Below are 19,303 nucleotides of genomic sequence, written 5' to 3' on the forward strand. Positions count from 1 at the left end.
AATGCTCTGATTTGGGGGTTAGGGATTTTATGTCTGAGGGGGAACTTTCAGAGTCAGGAAATGTATTACCTCAGACAGATTCGGACGTCGCGTCTTTTAAATTTAAACTGGAACACCTCCGCCTGTTGCTCAGGGAGGTTTTTGGCGACTCTGGATGATTGTGACCCTATCACAATTCCCCCAGAAAAATTGTGTAAAATGGACAAATATTTAGAAGTACCTACTTACACGGATGTTTTTCCGGTTCCTAAAAGAATTTCGGAAATTGTTAAGAGGGAATGGGATAGACTAGGAATACCGTTTTCTCCCCCTCCTAACTTTAAGAAAATGTTTCCTATATCTGACACCATACGGGACTCCTGGCAATTGGTCCCTAAGGTGGAGGGAGCTATATCTACTCTAGCTAAGCGTAGAATTAGAGGGTCTTCTAAAGAAGCTATTTGTTCACCAGGGTTTTCTATTACAGCCTACAGCCTGCATTGTTCCAGTAACTACTGCAGCGGCATTTTGGTTTGACGCCTTGGAGGAGTCTCTGAAGGTAGAGACGCCCTTAGAAGACATTTTAGACAGAATAAAGGCTCTTAAATTAGCCAATTCATTTATTACTGATGCTGCTTTTCAAATTGCAAAATTAGCGGTGAAGAACGCAGGCTTTGCCATCCTGGCGCGCAGAGCGTTATAGCTGAAATCATGGTCTGCTGACGTATCATCCAAATCTAAGCTTTTAGCTATTCCTTTCAAAGGTAAGACGCTATTCGGGCCTGAGTTGAAGGAGATAATCTCTGACATTACTGGAGTTAAGGGTCACGCCCTACCTCAGGACAAGTCCCTCAAGATGAGGGGTAAACAAAATAATTTTCGTTCCTTTCGAAACTTTAAATGAGTATCCTCTGCTTCCTCTTTCTCCACTAAGCAGGAAGGGAACTTTGCTCAATCAAAGTCGGTCTGGAGACCTAACCAGGCCTGGAATAAAGGTAAACAAGCCAAGAAGCCCGCTGCTGCTACCAAGACAGCATGAAGGGGCAGCCCCCGATCCGGGACCGGATCTAGTAGGGGGCAGACTCTCTTTCTTTGCTTGGGCAAGGGATGTACAGGATCCCTGGGCATTGGAAATTGTGACCCAGGGGTACCAGCTGGAATTCAAAGATTTTCTCCCAAGGGGGAGATTTCATCTTTCACGTTTGTCTGTAGACCAGACAAAAAGAGAGGCGTTCTTACGCTGTGTAACAGACCTTTACACAATGGGTGTAATTTGCCCAGTTCCAGAGCTGGAACAGGGCCAAGGGTTTGACTTAAACCTATTCGTAGTTCCCATAAGAGGGAACTTTCAGATCAATTTTAGATCTCAAAGGTCTTAACAAATTTCTCAGAGTCTCATCATTCAAGATGGAGACCATTCGTACAATTTTGCCAATGATCCAGGAGGGTCAATTCATAACCACTGTGGACCTGAAGGATTCATACCTTCACATTCCTATCCACAAGGATCATCATCAATTCCTAAGATTTGCCTTTCAGGACAAACATTATCAGTTTGTGGCTCTTCCCTTCGGCTTGGCCAAAGCTCCCAGAATCTTTATAAAGGTCCTAGGGTCCTTTCTAGCGGTGCTCAGGACGTGGGGCATAGCGGTGGCGCCTTATCTGGACAATGTTTTGATCGAGGCATCGGATTATCATCTGACCAAATCTCACACGGACATAGTGTTGTCATTTTTAAGAACTCACGGTTGGAAAGTGAATGTAGAAAAGAGTTCACTGGTTCCACAAACAAGAGTTCCATTTCTGGGAACTCTGATAGACTCGGTAAACATGAAAATTTTTCTGACAGAGGTCAGAAAATCAAAGATTCTAAATACTTGCCGAGCACTGCAGTCCATTCTTCGGCCATCAGTGGCTCAGTGTATGGAAGTCATTGGTTTAATGGTAGCAGCAATGGACATCATCCCGTTTGCTCGCTTTCATCTCAGACCACTACAGCTCTGCATGCTCAGACAGTGGAATGGGAATTATGCGAATTTATCTCCTCAGATAAATCTGTATCAAGAGACCAGAGACTCTCTTCGGTGGTGGTTGTCACAGGATCATCTGTCCCAGGGGATGTGCTTCCGCAGGCCATCTTGGGTAATAGTGACGATGGGCGCCAGCCTACTGGTATGGGGTGCAGTTTGGAATTCCCTGAAAGCTCAGGGTGTGTGGACTCGGGTGGAGTGTCAACTACCTATCAATATTCTGGAACTAAGAGCAATATTCAATGCACTTCAGGCTTGGCCTCAGTTAGCTTCGGCCAAATTCATAAGATTCCAGTCGGACAATATCACGACTGTGGCATATATCAATCATCAGGGGTAACAAGGAGTTCTCTAGCAAGGATAGAGGTATCAAAGATAATCCGATGGGTGAAGACTCACTCTTGACATCTATCAGCAATCTATATCCCAGGAGTAGAGAACTGGGAAGCGGATTTCCTAAGTCGTCAGACTTTTCATCCAGTGAAGTGGGAACTCCATCCGGAGGTGTTTGCAACTTTGATTCATCAATGGGGCACACCAGAATTGGATCTGATGGCATCTCGACAGAATGCCAAACTTCCATGTTACGGGTCCAGGTCAAGGGATCCCCAGGCTGTGCTGATAGATGCTCTAGCAGTACCTTGGTCGTTCAGCCTGGCTTATGTGTTTCCACCATTTCCTCTCCTGCCTCGTGTGATCGCAAGAATCAAACAGGAGAGGGCTTCAGTAATTCTAATAGCGCCTGCATGGCCACGCAGGACCTGGTATGCAGATCTGGTGGACATGTCGTCCCTGCCACCATGGAAACTGCCATTGAGACAGGACCTTATCATTCAAGGTCCGTTCCAACATCCAAATCTAATTTCTCTGCAGCTGACTGCCTGGAGATTGAACGCTTGATTTTATCTAAGCGAGGATTCTCTGAGTCGGTCATTGATACTCTTGATTCAGGCTTGCAAGCCTGTCACTAGGAAGATTTACCATAAGATATGGCGTAAATATCTGTATTATTGTGAATCCAAGGGATACTCATGGAGTAAGGTTAAGATTCCTAGAATGTTGTCCTTTCTCCAAGAAGGATTGGAGTAGGGATTATTGGCTAGTTCTTTAAAGGGACAAATTTCTGCTTTGTCTATTTTACTTCACAAGCGTCTAGCAGATGTTCCAGACGTTCAGGCATTTTGTCAGGCTTTAAATCAGAATCAAGCCTGTGTTTAAACCTATTGCTCCACCATGGAGTTTGAATTTAGTTCTCAATGTTCTTCAAGGGGTTCCGTTTGAACCTCTGCATTCCATAGATATTAAGCTGTTATCTTGGAAAGTTTTGTTTTTAGTTGCTATCTCTTCTGCCCGAATAGTTTCTGAGCTTTCTGCGTTACAATGTGATTCCCCTTATCTTATCTTCCATTTGGATAAGGTGGTTTTGCGTACTAAACCTGGATTTCTTCCCAACGTTGTTTCAAATAAGAATATTAATCAGGAAATTGTTGTTCCTTCCTTGTGTCCTAATCCTTCTAAGAAGGAACGTCTGTTACGTAACTTGGTTCGTGCCTTGAAGTTTTAGTTACAAGCGACCAAGGATTTCCGACAAACATCTTTTTTTGTTTATTCTGGAAAGCGTAGGGGTCGAAAAGCTACGGCTACCTCTCTCTCTCTTTTTGGTTGAAAAGCATCATCCGCCTGACATATGAGACTGCTGGACAGCAGCCTCCTGAAAAAATTACGGCTCATTCTAGTAGAGCTGTGGCTTCCACATGGGCTTTCAAGAACGATGCTTCTGTTGAACAGATCTGTAAGGCTGCGACTTGGTCCTCCCTTCATACTTTTCCCAAATTTTACAAATTTGATACTTGTGCTTCTTCTGAGGCTATTTTTGGGAGAAAGGTTCTTCAAGCAGTGATGCCTTCCATTTAGGTTCCTGTCTTGTCCCTCCCTTTCATCCGTGTCCTAAAGCTTTGGTATTGGTATCCCACAAGTAAGGATGAAACCCGTGGACTCGGCATATCTTGTAAAAGAAAAGGAAATTTATGCTTACTTGATAAATTGATTTCTTTTACGATATGCCGAGTCCACGGCCCACCCTATCATCTTAAGACAGGATTTATTTTTCTAAACTTCAGTCACCTCTGCACCTTTTTAGTTTTTCCTTTCTCTTCCTATACCTTCGGTCGAATGACTGGGGGGAGGAGTTAAGGGAGGAGCTATATAGAAGCTCTGCTGTGGTGCTCTTTGCCACTTCCTGTTAATAGGAGGATAATATTCCACAAGTAAGGATGAAACCCGTGGACTTGGCATATCGTAAAAGAAATCAATTTATCAGGTAAGCATAAATTTCCTTTTTCCTGTAATTACATTCTGAAATTGTGAGCTTTTCAGTTTATTATAGAAATGGAAGTGCGAACACGGTTATATTCCACACAGCCATTGCCTGCATACTCTAGTGACCTATTTATAACTGCCCCTAATTGTCCACATCAGAGAAGGTAACCTAAGTTACAACATGGCAGCTCCCATTGTTTACTTTACACTTGTTTTGTCACTATTTAAACAGCTAGTGAAAAAAATACATCTACATGTTTTTCTCAAACTATTCTTTTTCTTTGAATGCATAGCTTTATCTTGTATTTATTTAGTGTTTATTGTCTCTTTAAAGGTACAGTCTAGTCAAAAATTTAAACTTTCATGATTCAGATGGGGCATGCATTTTTAAACAACTTTACATTTTGTTTTACTTTTTTTCATCAAATTTGCTTTGTTCTCTTGGAAGTCTTTGTTAAAGCTAAGCCTAGGTAGGCTCATATGCTAATTTCTAAGCCATTGAATGGTGCCTCTTATCTCAGTGCATTTTGACAATTTTCACAGCTAGACAGTGCTAGTTCATATGTGACATATAGATAACATTGTGCTCACTCCCGTGGAGTTATTTATGACCCAACACTGGTTGGCTAAAATGCAAGTCTGTCAAAAGAACTTTAATATGGGGGCAGTCTGCAGTGGTTTAGATACAAGGTAATCACAGAGGTAAAAAGTGTATTAATATAATCATGTTGGTTATGCAAAACTGGGGATTAGGTTGGGTAATAAAGGGATTTTCTATATTTTTCAATAATACAAATTCCAGATTACACTTTCCCTTTTTTAAGAGGGCATTCTAGTGAGAAAATGAAATGCACACTTATTTATTGTTTGTTTGTTTTTGTTTTTTTGTTTGTTTGTTTTTATCAGCACCTGAAAATAACATACTATGTTATTAATAACATCCATCTTAGTATTCACTATGTATAAGAGTTACACTTTAGAAGTCAGAAGGTGCATTTCAAGTTTTGAGAATGAGAAATTGCTAAATTACATAAAAAGGGGGAAAATAAATAATGAAAATATATGTCAAAGTTGTTTGATTTCTGCATAGCTATACATTTTAAAAATCTTAAGGTGTTTACTGTCCCTTAAATGTTGCAGTATGTTGCAATGGCCTATACGTATGTTTAAGGACAAACCTTTTCTTAGATATCTTATCTGTGGCATAATTACATTCTGTGTTTCTCAAAATGTGTTTAAAAACGTTTTTCCTATTTAACCTCTTAAGGACATATGACGGAATTTTTCCGTCATAAAACAATTGAGCAAACTGAAAGCTGTGTCCTTAAAGGGTTAAATAAATACTCACATACATAAATAGTCTTGTTTTTTTTTTATTTTGGAGTATTTTCTGTTTTGATTTGTAAGACTTATGTTAATAGTAATATTTATTTTTTAATTCTGCTTAAACACAAAATTAAAATGCATCTTATGCCTTATCGAGTTTACTCTTTGAATTTGCTAGATGCACTATTGACTGGAAGAAAGGGAAAAATGTAACGGTCAAAACAATAAAGAAAAAGCAAAAGCACAAGGGACGTGGTACTGTTAGGACTATAACCAAACAAGTACCTAATGAGTCGTTTTTTAACTTCTTTAACCCTGTTAAAGGTATGTAACACACATTCGTTATTTTAAACGTCTTTAATTTGTTTTGTAAATTTTTACAAATAAACGGATATAAAAATATCTCATTAATTTCTAAGATCACCTATTTCAAGCAAAACAGTATATTTTAGCCAGATCTCCATATACCCTTGTAATATATTAGGCCAGGGTAAACTAGTGTGTGTGTCCCAGGATACAAACTAACCGCAAATAATTTGACTCTTAACTACCCAGAACACACACAAGAAGTCAAGGCATTAAATCACTGCTGTATAAAACTAACAGTAGTGATTTTAACCCCTTGCTTGTTCCCTTAGCGTGGAGTGGGGTATATTACCTGTGTATAGAGGGTTAGTTATTGAAAGAATAAAGTCCCTTGTTGGGCTACAGTGGTGCACACCGTTTACCCAATATGAGTGTTCATAGTGGGTAAGTTCTGGCTACAAACTTAAAGGAACTATTGGTATACAGAGAAAAGACTGTAAAAGTTCCAGAACATCCATAGATTATTTTAAAACAGAGCTTTCCAAACTTTTCTTGTTGGTGACACACTTTTTAGACCTACTTCATTTCGCGACACAGTAATTCAGTTGTGCTAGCAAAAAGGAGGTTAAACTAACTTGTTTTAAAAGATACGGACACATACATAAATGATATAATAATGAAATGTATTTACAAGTAACAGTATGTAAGTATGTGCAAGAATTAAAAAAAAGTTTAATAACACCAACAGCTACTTACTATTTTAATGGGATGTATGAGGTTGATGGGATGAACACAGTTTCAGAATATTTGGTGGAATATTAGATAAAGACACATTTCTTCATCAAGCATTTTTAAGCTTCCACTTCCTATCCATATATCAAGAGCAGGAGCAGCAATGCACTACTGGGAGCTAGTTGCAGAAAAAACCCCCACTGACTTCTGACTTCAGCTCAGCGTTTAAAGCTGTCACCCTCAGAGCTCTGTGAGTCCAACTGAATACTGCATGCGCTGCACACTGCAGTCCCACTCACTGACTACACATGCAGTCAGGAGCCGACTACACGTGCAGTCAGGAGCCAATGTGCCGCCAGAGCCGCCAATGGGAATAGTTTCAGTTTCCACTGAGCTGCGCCAATTGGTTAAGATGATCTGTGACCCACTTGGTATCAATTACGTGTCAACCATGTGATATGCGTAGCAGGAAAGCGGAAAGTCAGAAACCAAAAAAAAAATTAAATTTAAAAAAATTTGTGCTGAAGCAGGGACACACCTACACACTGCTGCCGACACGCTAATGTGTCCCGACACACAGTTTGGAAAGCACTGTTTTAAAAGGTGTGTTTCTTTCATGTAAGTGGCAAGAGTCATGAGCTAGTGACATATGGGATATACATTCCTACCTGTAGGGGGCAAAGTTTCCCAAACCTCAATGCTTATAAATACACCTCCCACCTCACTTATACTTCAGTTTTACAAACTTGGCCTTCGTTGGAGGATGGTGACGCAAGTCGTGCTTAATTTCTTCTGTCAAAGGCGCTTCTAAGCATATTGAAGCCCAGTTCCTCTCAAAGTACAGTGTTTGTTTAAGGGATGTGAAGAGAGTATTGCCTAATGATGCCATGTTTTCACCTATGGGAAATCTATTCCAATACTCTCTGTAAATTCGGTCGGGATTCATCTGCCACCTCCCTTGTGTCCCTTTACAGATCAACATTATACTCCTCTACCATTACCTCTGCTGATGTTTCAGTACTGGTTTGGCTGTCTGCTATTTGTGGATGGGTGTCTTCAGGTAAGTATATATCTTTTTTTTTTTTCTTTTTTTTTTTAAGACACTCTCGGCTATGTTTGGCACTTTATATTTTTTAAGTATATATAGTATATAGTTTTAAGTATATATTGCATATATTTGCCTTGAGTCAGGTCTATGTATATTTTTTTCCCTTTGCAGTCTAACAGTTTCAGCGTGGAAAATTATGTTTGGGAGAAATTTTAGTATATATTTGTTACTTACCTGAGGTTTCAGCTAGTTGTAACTTCGGTCTTGTTTTTTCAAATTTTCGTGGGCAAATTAAGCTTGCCATGGCGCAAAATACCTCTATTTATTGCGTAATTTTTGTCGCGAAGGTTGTGTTTGCTATGACACGAGTCACGTAATTTTTTGGCCGCGAAGTCGCACCTGTTATGACGTGAATTATGTAACTTCCTGTTAACCTTGGCGCCAAAAGTTTTTTTTTTTTTTCTCAGTGTTTGCATCATCTTTGTTAGCGTCATTTTTGGCTCCAAAAATTTTGTTAAATTAAGTCTCTTCTTCTTTTGCTCTCTGCTTTCATTTGTTACAGAGGGCTATATTTGCTTTTGTTTTTCATATAAGCATTTTTCTTTCATGTAATTGGCAAGAGTCCATGAGCTAGTGACATATGGGATATACAATCCTACCAGGAGGGTCAAAGTTTCCCAAACCTCAAAATGCCTATAAATACACCCCTCACCACACCCACAATTCAGTTTTACAAACTTTGCCTCCTATGGAGGTGGTGAAGTAAGTTTGTACTAAGATTTCTACGTTGATATGCGCTTCTCAGCATTGTTGATGCCCGATTCCTCTCAGAGTACAGCGAATGTCAGAGGGACGTGAAGGGAGTATCACTTATTTGAATATGATGATTTCCCTAATCGGGGTCTATTTCATAGGTTCTCTGTTATCGGTCGTAGTGATTCATCTCCTACATCCCTTTTCATATCGACGATATACTCTCAATTTACCGTTACCTCTACTAATAACTGTTTTAGTACTGGTTTGTCTATCTGCTATATGTGGATGGGTGTCTTTTGGTAAGTATGTTTTCATTACTTAAGACACTCTCAGCTATGGTTTGGCACTTTATGAATTTATATAAAGTTCTAAATATATCTATTGTACTTATATTTGCCATGAGTCCGGTTCATGTATTTCCTTCTGCAGACTGTCAGTTTCATATTTGGGAATGTAAACATTTTAAGAAATTTATTTCTTACCTGGGGTTTAGTCTCTTTTCAAATTGACTACTTCTTACATTTGCGGGTATTAGGCCCGCGGGTGCGTCAAATGCTAAACTTTATTGCGTCATTTTTGGCGCGAACATTTTTGGCACGAAAAAAAGTATGTGTATGACGCAACTTTGTCATTTCCGGCGTCTTACGTGACGCCGAAACCTTTCACACGGCGGCGTCATTAGTGACGCAAGTGTGTCATTTCCGGTCATTTTTCGCGCCAAAAAAGTTTACGTTATGTTGTGCGTCATACTTGGCGCCAAATTTTTTCATTATTTCAATACCCCATTGATGTTTGCCTCTTTCTCTTTCAGAGGCCTATGCTTTTGCATTTTTTTCCATTCCTGAAACTGTCTTTTAAGGAAATAGATAGTTTTGCTTTATATGTTGTTTTTTCTCTTACATTGAGCAAGATGTCCCAATCTGATCCTGTCTCAGAAGTTTCTGCTGGAACATTGCTGCCTGATATCGGTTCTACCAAAGCTAAGTGCATTTGTTGTAAAATTGTAGAAATTATTCCACCGAATGTCATTTGTAATAGTTGTCATGATAAACTTTTACATGCAGATAGTGTTTCCATCAGTAATAGTACATTGCCAGTTGCAGCTCCTTCAACTTCTTATGTGCATGATATACCTGTAAATTTTAAAGAATTTGTTTCTGATTCTATTATGAAGGCTTTGTCTGCATTTCCACCTTCTAATAAACGTAAAAGGTCTTTTTAAACTCATTTAGCTGATGAAATTTCAAATGACCAACAACATAATTCATCCTCTTCTGATGAGGATCTATCTGAAACAGAAGATTCTTCCTCAGATATTGACACTGACAAATCTACTTATTTATTTAAAATTAGAGTAAATGCGTTCTTTATTAAAAGAAGTGTTAATTACTTTTGATATTGAGGTAACCAGTCCTATTGACGTTCAGTCTAATAAACGTTTAAATGCTGTTTTTAAACCTGTGGTTTCCCCAGGGGTTTTTCCCATTCCTGAGGCTATTTCTGATATGATTTCTAGGGAATGGAATAAGCCAGGTACTTCTTTTATTCCTTCTTCAAGGTTTAAAAAATTGTATCCTTTAGCAGCAAAATCTATAGAGTTCTGGGAAAAAATCCCCAAAGTTGATGGGGCTATTTCTACTCTTGCTAAACGTACCACTATTCCTATGGAAGATAGCACTTCCTTTAAGGATCCTTTAGATAGGAAGCTTGAATCTTATCTAAGGAAGGCTTATTTATATTCAGGTCATCTTCTCAGACCTGCTATTTCTTTGGGTGATGATGCAGCTGCATCAACTTTCTGGTGGAAAAATTTAGCGCAACATGAATTGGATTCTGACATATCTAGCATTGTTCGCTTACTGCAACATGCTAATAGTTTTATTTGTGATGCCATTTTTTATATTATCAAAATTGGTGTTAGATTCATGTCCTTAGCTGTATTAGCTAGAAGAGCTTTGTGGCTTAAATCTTGGAATGCTAATATGACATCTAAATCTAGATTACTATCTCTTTCTTTCCAAGGTAATTTATTTGGTTCTCAGTTGGATTCTATTATTTCAACTATTACTGGGGGAAAAGGAGTTTTTTTTGCCTCAGGATAAAAAACCTAAGGGTAAATCTAAGGCTTCTAACCGTTTTCGTTCCTTTCGTCAGAATAAGGAACAAAAACTCAATCCTCCCCCCAAGGATTCTGCTTCCAATTGGAAGCCTTCCTCAAATTGGAATAAATCCAAGCCATTTAGGAAACCAAAGTCAGCCCCTAAGTCCGCATGAAGGTGCGGCCCTCTTGCCAGCTCAGCTGGTAGGGGGCAGATTAAGGTTTTTCAAGGATTTTTGGATAAAATCTGTCAAGTCTTTGGATTCAGAGCATTGTCTCTCAAGGGTATCGAATAGGATTCAGAGTAAGACCTCCTGTGAGAAGATTTTTTCTCTCACGCATCCCTGAAAAATTGAGTAAAAGCTCAGGTTTTTCTGATATGTGTTTCAGACCTGGAGTCTTCAGGGGTAATCATGCCAGTTCCTCCTCAGGAACAAGGTTTGGGGTTTTATTCAAACCTATTCATTGTACCAAAGAAAGAAAATTTATTCAGACCAGTTCTGTATCTAAAAATTTTGAATCGTTATGTAAGAGTACCAACTTTCAAGATGGTGACTAAGGACTATTCTGCCTTTTGTTCAGCAAGGACATTATATGTCCACAATAGACTTGCAGGATGCATACCTTCATATTCCGATTCATCCAGAACACTTTCAGTTTCTGAGATTCTCTTTTCTAGACAAGCATTACCAATTTGTTGCTCTTCCATTTGGCCTAGCAACAGCTCTAAGAATCTTTTCAAAGGTTCTGGGTGCCCTACTATCTGTAATCGGAGAATAGGATATTGCGGTGTTTCCTTATTTGGACGATATCTTGGTACTAGCTCAGTCTTTACGTTCTGCAGAATCTCACACAAATCAACTAGTGTTGTTTCTTCGGAAACATGGTTGGAGGATCAATTTACCAAAAAGTTTCTTGATTCCTCAGACAAGGGTCACTTTTTAGGCTTTCAGATAAATTCAGTGTCCATGACTCTGTCTCTAACAGACAAGAGACGTTTAAAATTGGTTGCAGCATGCCGGCTCCTTCAGTCTCAGTCATTCCCTTCAGTGGCTATGTGCATGGAAGTTTTAGGTCTCATGACTGCAGCATCGGACGCGATCCCCTTTGCTCGTTTTCACATGAGACCTTTGTATGCTGAATCAATGGTGCAGGGATTATACAAAGATATCACAATTAATATCCTAGAATCCCAATGTACGACACTCTGACATGGTGGATAGATCACCATCGTTTGGTCCAAGGGGCTTCTTTTGTTCGCCCAACCTGGACTGTGATCTCAACAGATGCGAGTCTTTCAGGTTGGGGAGCTGTTAGGGGATCTCTGACAGCACAAGGGGTTTGGAAATCTCAAGAGGCGAGATTACCAATAAATATTTTAGAACTCCGTGCAATTTTCAGGGCTCTTCAGTTCTGGCCTCTGCTAAAGAGAGTACCATTCATTTGTTTTCAGACAGACAATATCACAACTGTGGCTTATGTCAATCATCAGGGTGGGACTCACAGTCCCCAAGCTATGAAAGAAGTATCTCGGATACTTGCTTGGGTGGAATCCAGCTCCTGTCTAATCTCTCCGGTGCATTCCCAGGTGTAGACAATTGGGAGGCAGATTATCTCAGCTGTCAGATTTTACATCCAGGGGAGTGTTCTCTCCATACAGATGTGTTTTCTCAGATTGTTCAGATGTGGGGTCTTCCAGAGAGAGATCTCATGGCCTCTCATCTAAACAAGAAACTTCCCAGATACCTGTCCAGGGATGTTCAGGCGGAAGCAGTGGATGCCCTGACACTTCCTTGGCGTTATCATCCTGCTTACATCTTTCCGCCTCTAGTTCTCCTTCCAAGAGTGATCTCCAAAATCATCATGGAACAGTCTTTTGTGTTGCTGGTGGCTCCAGCATGGCCACACAGGTTTTGGTATGCGGATCTGGTTTGGATGTCCAGTTGCCCGCCTTGGCCACTTCCGTTACGCCCGGACCTACTATCTCAAGGTCCGTTTTTCCATCAGGATCTCAAATCATTAAATTTGAAGGTATGGAAATTGAACGCTTAGTGCTTAGTCATAGAGGTTTCTCTGACTCAGTGATTAATACTATGTTACAAGCTCGTAAATCTGTTTCTAGAAAGATTTATTATAGAGTTTGGAAGACTTACATTTCATGGTGTTCGTCTCATAAATTCTCCTGGCATTCTTTTAGAATTCCTAGAATTTTGCAGTTTCTTCAGGATGGTTTGGATTAAGGGTTTGTCTGCAAGTTCCTTGAAAGGACAAATCTCCGCTCTTTCTGTTTTATTTCACAGAAAGATTGCTATACTTCCTGATATACACTGTTTTGTACAGGCTTTAGTTGGTATTAAGCCTGTCATTAAGTCAATTTCTCCTCCTTGGAGTCTTAATTTGGTTCTGAAGGCTTTACAGGCTCCTCCATTTGAACCTATGCATTCTTTGGACATTAAACTACTTTCTTGGAAAGTGTTGTTCCTTTTGGCTATCTCTTCTGCTAGAAGAGTTTCTGAGCTATCTGCTCTTTCTTGTGAGTCTCCTTGTCTGATTTTTCATCAGGATAAGGCAGTTTTGCGGACTTCTTTTCAATTTTTTCCTAAGGTTGTGAATTCTGACAACATTAATAGAGAAATTGTTGTCCCTTCTTTATGTCCTAATCCTAAGAATTCTTTGGAGAGATCCTTACATTCTTTGGATGTGGTAAGAGCTTTGAAATATTATGTGGAAGCTACTAAAGATTTCAGGAAGACTTCCAGTCTATTTGTTTTATTTTCTGGTCCTAGGAAAGGTCAGAAGGCTTCTGCTATTTCTTTGGCTTCTTGGTTGAAACTTTTGATTCATCAAGCTTATTTGGAGTCGGGTCAAGCCCCGCCTCAGAATTACAGCTCATTCTACTAGATCAGTCTCCACTTCATGGGCTTTTAAGAATGAAGCTTCAGTTGATCAGATTTGCAAAGCTGCAACTTGGTCCTCTTTGCATACATTTACTAAATTCTACCATTTTGATGTATTTGCTTCTTCAGAAGCAGTTTTTGGTAGAAAAGTTCTTCAGGCAGCTGTTTCAGTTTGATTCTTCTGCTTTTGATTTAAGTTTTTTTCTTTAAAAAGTGAAAATAAACTTATTTTTTTGTGTTGTGGATTATTTATTCAGCGGAATATGGCTGTTTTTATTTTATTCCCTCCCTCGTGACTCTTGAGTGGAAGACTCCACATCTTGAGATTTATGGGCTTGGGGCATAGTTGGAAATCCTATATGTAGAAGACAAGTCTGAGGGCTAAGTGTGTAAGCAAAGTTGAATGACTTGCAGATCTGGAACAACTGCGTCCAAACTTGTGTGATTTTGGGGCAGGACCACCAGATATGACTCTGCGTACCTAGCATACCACATCCTCTCCAACAAGTGGGGGGGTGATTGGTATGTATTTTATGAAGAGTATAAGGTACAAGATGCCATCTAACCGTGATCTTATAGAATAGCTCCCATAAGGTTGCACAATGGAGTAATTTTCTGGTAAATAGTATCTCCCTATTCCAGGTCTCAGTATCAGCGGTGAACTCAAGCTCTCTCTCCCAAGCAAGATGTTGCGAGATATTTAGGCATGGTTGAGAATCAAGTAGAAGGTCATAGTGGAACGAGAGAATTCCTCTTGTCAAGGAAGTTGAAGACCATCTGTGTTCCCATACAGTGGGTTCCCTAAGATCCTGCTTAGGAAATCCCCATGCTCTAAGAAGAGAGCAGAAACGAAAAGCTTCAAAATGAAGTGGGGGAGGGATCATGAGGTCCTCGCAAACTCTACTGTGCGAAAGCGTATTTGTGCTACTATAAAAATCTGAAATCATAGTAACTCCAAATCCACACCACGCTGCTATGTGTGCGTCAGGCAAACAAAAGAGGGAACTAGCTATTGTCTGCCGTGGGGAGGGATGTGGTGCGATAGAAGAAAGGTGCCGAATCTGATTCCAAAACTTAAGTAAATCAGAGATTACGGCGTGGGTGATTTGAAGGGAGCCCTGTCTATGTGAGGGAATCCATGGGAGATCGGAGAGTGATAGTTCCCGAGGGAGAAGAGATTGCTCTATTTCCCTCCAGGATGGAGTAGTCGAATTATCACTCCAGCACAGTAGATGGGCCAATCGTGCCGCCTGATAATAGTAAAGAATGTTTGGTAAACCAAGACCGCCGCTTGTGGTGTCCCTCTGTAGCGTACGCGTTGAGGTTCTAGGCTTTCTACCCTTCCAAATATAATTGGTAATTAGACTCTGCAATCTGTTTAGTATAGGTCTGGGTATATTAACTGGTAGTGAGCGGAATAGGTAAAGAACCTTAGGGATAAAAGACATCTTAATGGCAGTTATTCTGCCAGTCCAAGAAATCTCCCGGAACTCCCAAGACTCCAAAAGTCTCCGCCATTCAGGGAGCCTGTCCACATAGTTTTTAGTAATCACTGTAGGTATAGATATACTAAGGTGTGTTCCCAGAAGTTTTATACTATTTGCAGACCATTGAAAGGTAAATTGTTTCTGCAAGGTAGTCAAGTCTGGAGGTGGTATGTTCAGATGCAGAGCTTCTGTCTTACTGATATTTAATTTGTAATGGCTAAGTCTACCGAAGCGAGTCAAGAGTTGAAAAACAGCCTGTACCGAAGTGGATGGGTTAGTTAGAAGGAGTGTAATGTCATCAGCGTACAATGCTATCTTGTGCTGTGACTTCCCAAAAGTGATTCCTGAGATAGTTGGATTCAATCTAATCGCTTGAGCTAAGGGTTCTATTGAAAGAGCAAAAAGGAGTGGTGAGAGAGGGCACCCCTGCCTGGTACCGTTTGAAATTTCTAGAGAGGCAGATTGGAATCCTACTCCCTGCACTCTAGCCGAAGGACCTGAATATAAAGCTTTAACGGCCAGGATGAAATCGTTCGGAAATCCGAATACTCGAAGAGTCTCCCACAGGTAGTCCCAGCTCACCCTGTCAAAGGCTTTCTCAGCATCTAGTGACAGGGCGAGCATGGGAACTTTTAGTCTGGCTGCCTCCAGTAGTATATCTAGGACCCGTCTTGTGCCGTCCGGTCCTTCCCTCTGTGGGATGAATCCGACTTGGTCCGTGTGAACCAAACTCGGAATTACTCTGGATAATCGTGTAGCTATGATTTTTGCGTAAAGCTTCGTATCTAAATTGAGGAGGGAAATAGGACGATAACTACCACAATCTAGGGGGTCTTTGCCAGGTTTCAATCCAAATTTCCTTTGTTGATGCTTTCTACTCCTTTCTTTATCACCCCACTGCTTGGCTATTCATTAAACTGAATTGTGGGTGTGGTGAGGGGTGTATTTATAGGCATTTTGAGGTTTGGGAAACTTTGCCCCTCCTGGTAGGATTGTATATCCCATATGTCACTAGCTCATGGACTCTTGCCAATATGAAAGAAATGAATTTATCAGGTAAATTCTTACATAAATTATGTTTTTTCCCATTCCTGAAACTGCTATTTTGAGGAAATTGCATATTTTGTTATATGTTAAATGTTATATTTTCTTTTTTGTTACATTTTTCAAGATGTCTCAAACTGATCCTGCCTCTGATGTTACTGTAGGAACTAAGTTGCCTGTAAACAAATCTACCAAAAATAAGTGTGTATGTTGTAAATTGGCTGATCTGCCTTCTTCAGCTCAAGTATGTGGCACTTGTTATGAGAAATTGTTTCATGCTGATAAAGTTTCTATAAGTACAAATACATCTACTGTTAAACCTTCACAGTCTAATGTACATGATATTCCTGTAGATATAAAAGATTATATTGCTGCAGCCATAGAGAAGGCTATGACTGCTGTTCCGCCATCAAATAAATGTAAAAGGTCTCTTCCTACTTCTCATAATTCTGATGAAGTTTGTATTGACCAACAGCATACTGAAGTATTGTCTGCTGATGAGGAATTATCTGGCTCAGAGGATCCTACTTCAGACTCTGAAATTGATAAATCTTCCTTTCTTTTTAAGATGGAATATATCCGTTCTTTGTTAAAGTAGGTATTGTTTACTTTGGGTATTGAGAAATCTAGTCCTCTTGATAACAAGAATAGCAAACTAATGAATTCTGTTTTTAAAACTTCTGAGGTTACTCCTGAAGTTTTTCCTATTCCAGATGCTATCTCTAATATGATTACTAAGGAATGGTCTAAACCTGGTGGTACTTTTAATCCTCCTTCTAGGTTTAAAATTTTTGTATCCTTTTACCTGTGTCTAATTTAGAGATTTGGGAGAAAGTTTCTTCTCTTGCTAAACTTACTACTATTCCTATGGAAGATAGTACTTCTTTTAAAGATCCCTTATATAGGAAGATTGAATGTTACCTTAGGAAGGCATATTTACATACTGGCTATATTCTCAGACCTGCTATCTCTATAGCTGATGATGTTGCTGCTTCAACTTTTTGGTTGGACAGTTTAGCACAACAGTTATCAGATCCTGATTTAACAAAATTCTTCTACTTCAAAATGCTAATGATTTTATTTGTGATGCTATATTTGATATTATTAAGGTTGATATTAAATCTCTCTTTAGCTGTTCTATCTTGAAGAGCTTTATGGTTTAAATCATGGAATGCTGATATGGTGTCTAAAGCTAGATTACTATCTTTATCCTTTCAAGGTAATAATTTATTTGGTTCTCAATTGGATTCTATCTCCACTATCACTGGTGGTAAGGGAGTTTTCTTTCTAATGACACAATGAGTGCATGGATCATCTAATTACTATTGGGAATATCACTCCTGCCCAGCAGGAGGCGGCGAAGAGCACCACAGCAAAGCTGTTAAATATCACCTCCCTTCCCTCCAACCCCAGTCATTCTCTTTGCCTACGTTAAAGCAAGGAAGTGGTAAAGTTAGGTGTTGGAAAGAAGATTCTTCAAGCAAGATTTTATTATTTTTCAACAGTGCAAGATTGTTCTGCTTTGTCCTAGGGTGTAGCCGTAGTCCATATCAGTCTCTTCAGTAGAGCAGTGGTGGCTTTCAAGCAATGGGAACTTGTGGGGTACAATCCTCACTGTGCCTCCCATGTAGTTAATGCTGCCCTAATACTGAAAGCCTGAGTAAGATTTATCTCTTTTTCCACAGGTCCATGTGAGGGAGAAGGCCTCTTAAACCTAGTGAGCTGCCTTGCTGCCTGGCCGATCTATGAGGTAAGTGTTGAGTTTATTTTTTCTGGGCTAAATGCAGGAAGAATTGGCACTTTATTTCCATTAATAATTGGGACACAGGAATGTCTCCTATATGTTTGGGGGAACATATACAGGAAAGGCAGTATTTGTTATGGCAAGCACTGGGGCTGAGGAGTTTATATAAGGCTCATGGTTGGTGTGGTGTTAACTTCTCCCGGCGGCTTGACTTTGTTAGACATTTTGCCGACCGGGAGTTTTATGTTTTAGACGCCCATGATGGGCGGGGCTAGCTGAGGCAGCAATTGCTTTGCGTGCCTTTTTTCTCCACTTCCTGAGGAGTGACTAGATCTTTTGCAGAGTCGGACGCAGGGAATCGCAAGATTAACACTTATACAGCGTTGTTAGACCGGACAGCTTTTCACTGTGCTTCAAGACGAGTTCCGGATTGCTTCTGTCAGCAGGGCAAGTAGGCACCTCAGCTAAGCTGAGGTGTAGAGGTTGTCCAGAGACTTTCTGTATTTTTTTATCTATTCCTTTGCTACAAAATAACGTTAAGTTTTTTTAAATTTAAAGAGACAGTAACGTGTTTTTTTTGTTTTTTTTTCTATTTTAATTTTTTTTCAAAGATTTAAGTTTATTTAGTGGTAATTTTGTTCCATTGTGAGTGAAGATGGACCAAGAGGCCCTGCAAAATGTTTTTTGTTCTTTGTTTTGATGTCATTGTGGAACCACCAGTCCCTTTTCTGAGCCAACATTGTCTAAGGTGGATGCTGTCCAGGAGTCTGACAATGTTCAATATATGCCGCAGCTTTCTCAAGTGTCCCAAGTATGGCCCACACATGCAGTGCTCTGCACTTCCTCTCTAACTCCGCCTGGAGTTACGTTGCAAGACATTGCTAGCCTCATGTCCTCTGCTGTATCTGATGCGCTGTCTGCTTTTCCCATGCTGCAAGTAAAGCGCCAAAGGAAATGTAAAGAATCAGTGGGTAAGGTTTCTGACACAGTTGTAGCTATTGCGAATGTTCCCTCCCAGAAGTCTGAGGAGGAAGATGCTTCAGTAGCATCTGAGGGTGAAATCTCAGACTCAAACAGTAACTCCTTCTTCTGATGCTGAAGTTGTATCCTTCAGGTTTAAGCTGGAACACCTCTGTTTGTTACTTAAGGAGGTTTTGGCTACCTTGGACAACTCCGACACTACGCTCATAGTCAATCCTAGCAAGCTAAACAAATATTTTGATGTACCTTCCATGGTGGAGGTTTTCCCTGTACCAGATCGGGCTACAGAGATTATTGCTAGGTAATGGGAGAGACCGGGTATCCTTTTTTCTCCATCCCCTATTTTTAAAAAGATGTTTCCTATAGCACTCTATCAAAGAGTCTTGGCAGACGGTCCCCAAGGTGGAAGGGGCCATTTCCACTTTAGCCAAGAGAACCACTATTCCCATAGAGCAGAGCTTTCCAAACTTTTCATGTTGATGACGCACTTTTTAGACCTACATCATTTTGCGACACAGTAATTAATTCAGTTGTACTAGCAAAAAGGAGGTTAAGA

General features: G+C 40.0%; 1 protein-coding gene across 2 annotated transcripts in view; it reads left to right on the forward strand.

The window, feature by feature from the left end:
- NAP1L4 (nucleosome assembly protein 1 like 4) overlaps positions 1–19,303 on the forward strand; it is a 333,781-nt gene that overhangs the window by 127,505 nt on the left and 186,973 nt on the right. For both annotated transcript variants that reach the window (XM_053720431.1, XM_053720432.1), the window contains exon 9: positions 5,833–5,978. In XM_053720431.1, coding sequence (XP_053576406.1) covers positions 5,833–5,978 — 146 coding nt within the window. The remainder of the gene's footprint in view (positions 1–5,832; positions 5,979–19,303) is intronic.

Source organism: Bombina bombina, chromosome 7 (genome assembly GCF_027579735.1).
Source record: "Bombina bombina isolate aBomBom1 chromosome 7, aBomBom1.pri, whole genome shotgun sequence".
NCBI classification, from domain to species: Eukaryota; Metazoa; Chordata; class Amphibia; order Anura; family Bombinatoridae; genus Bombina; species Bombina bombina.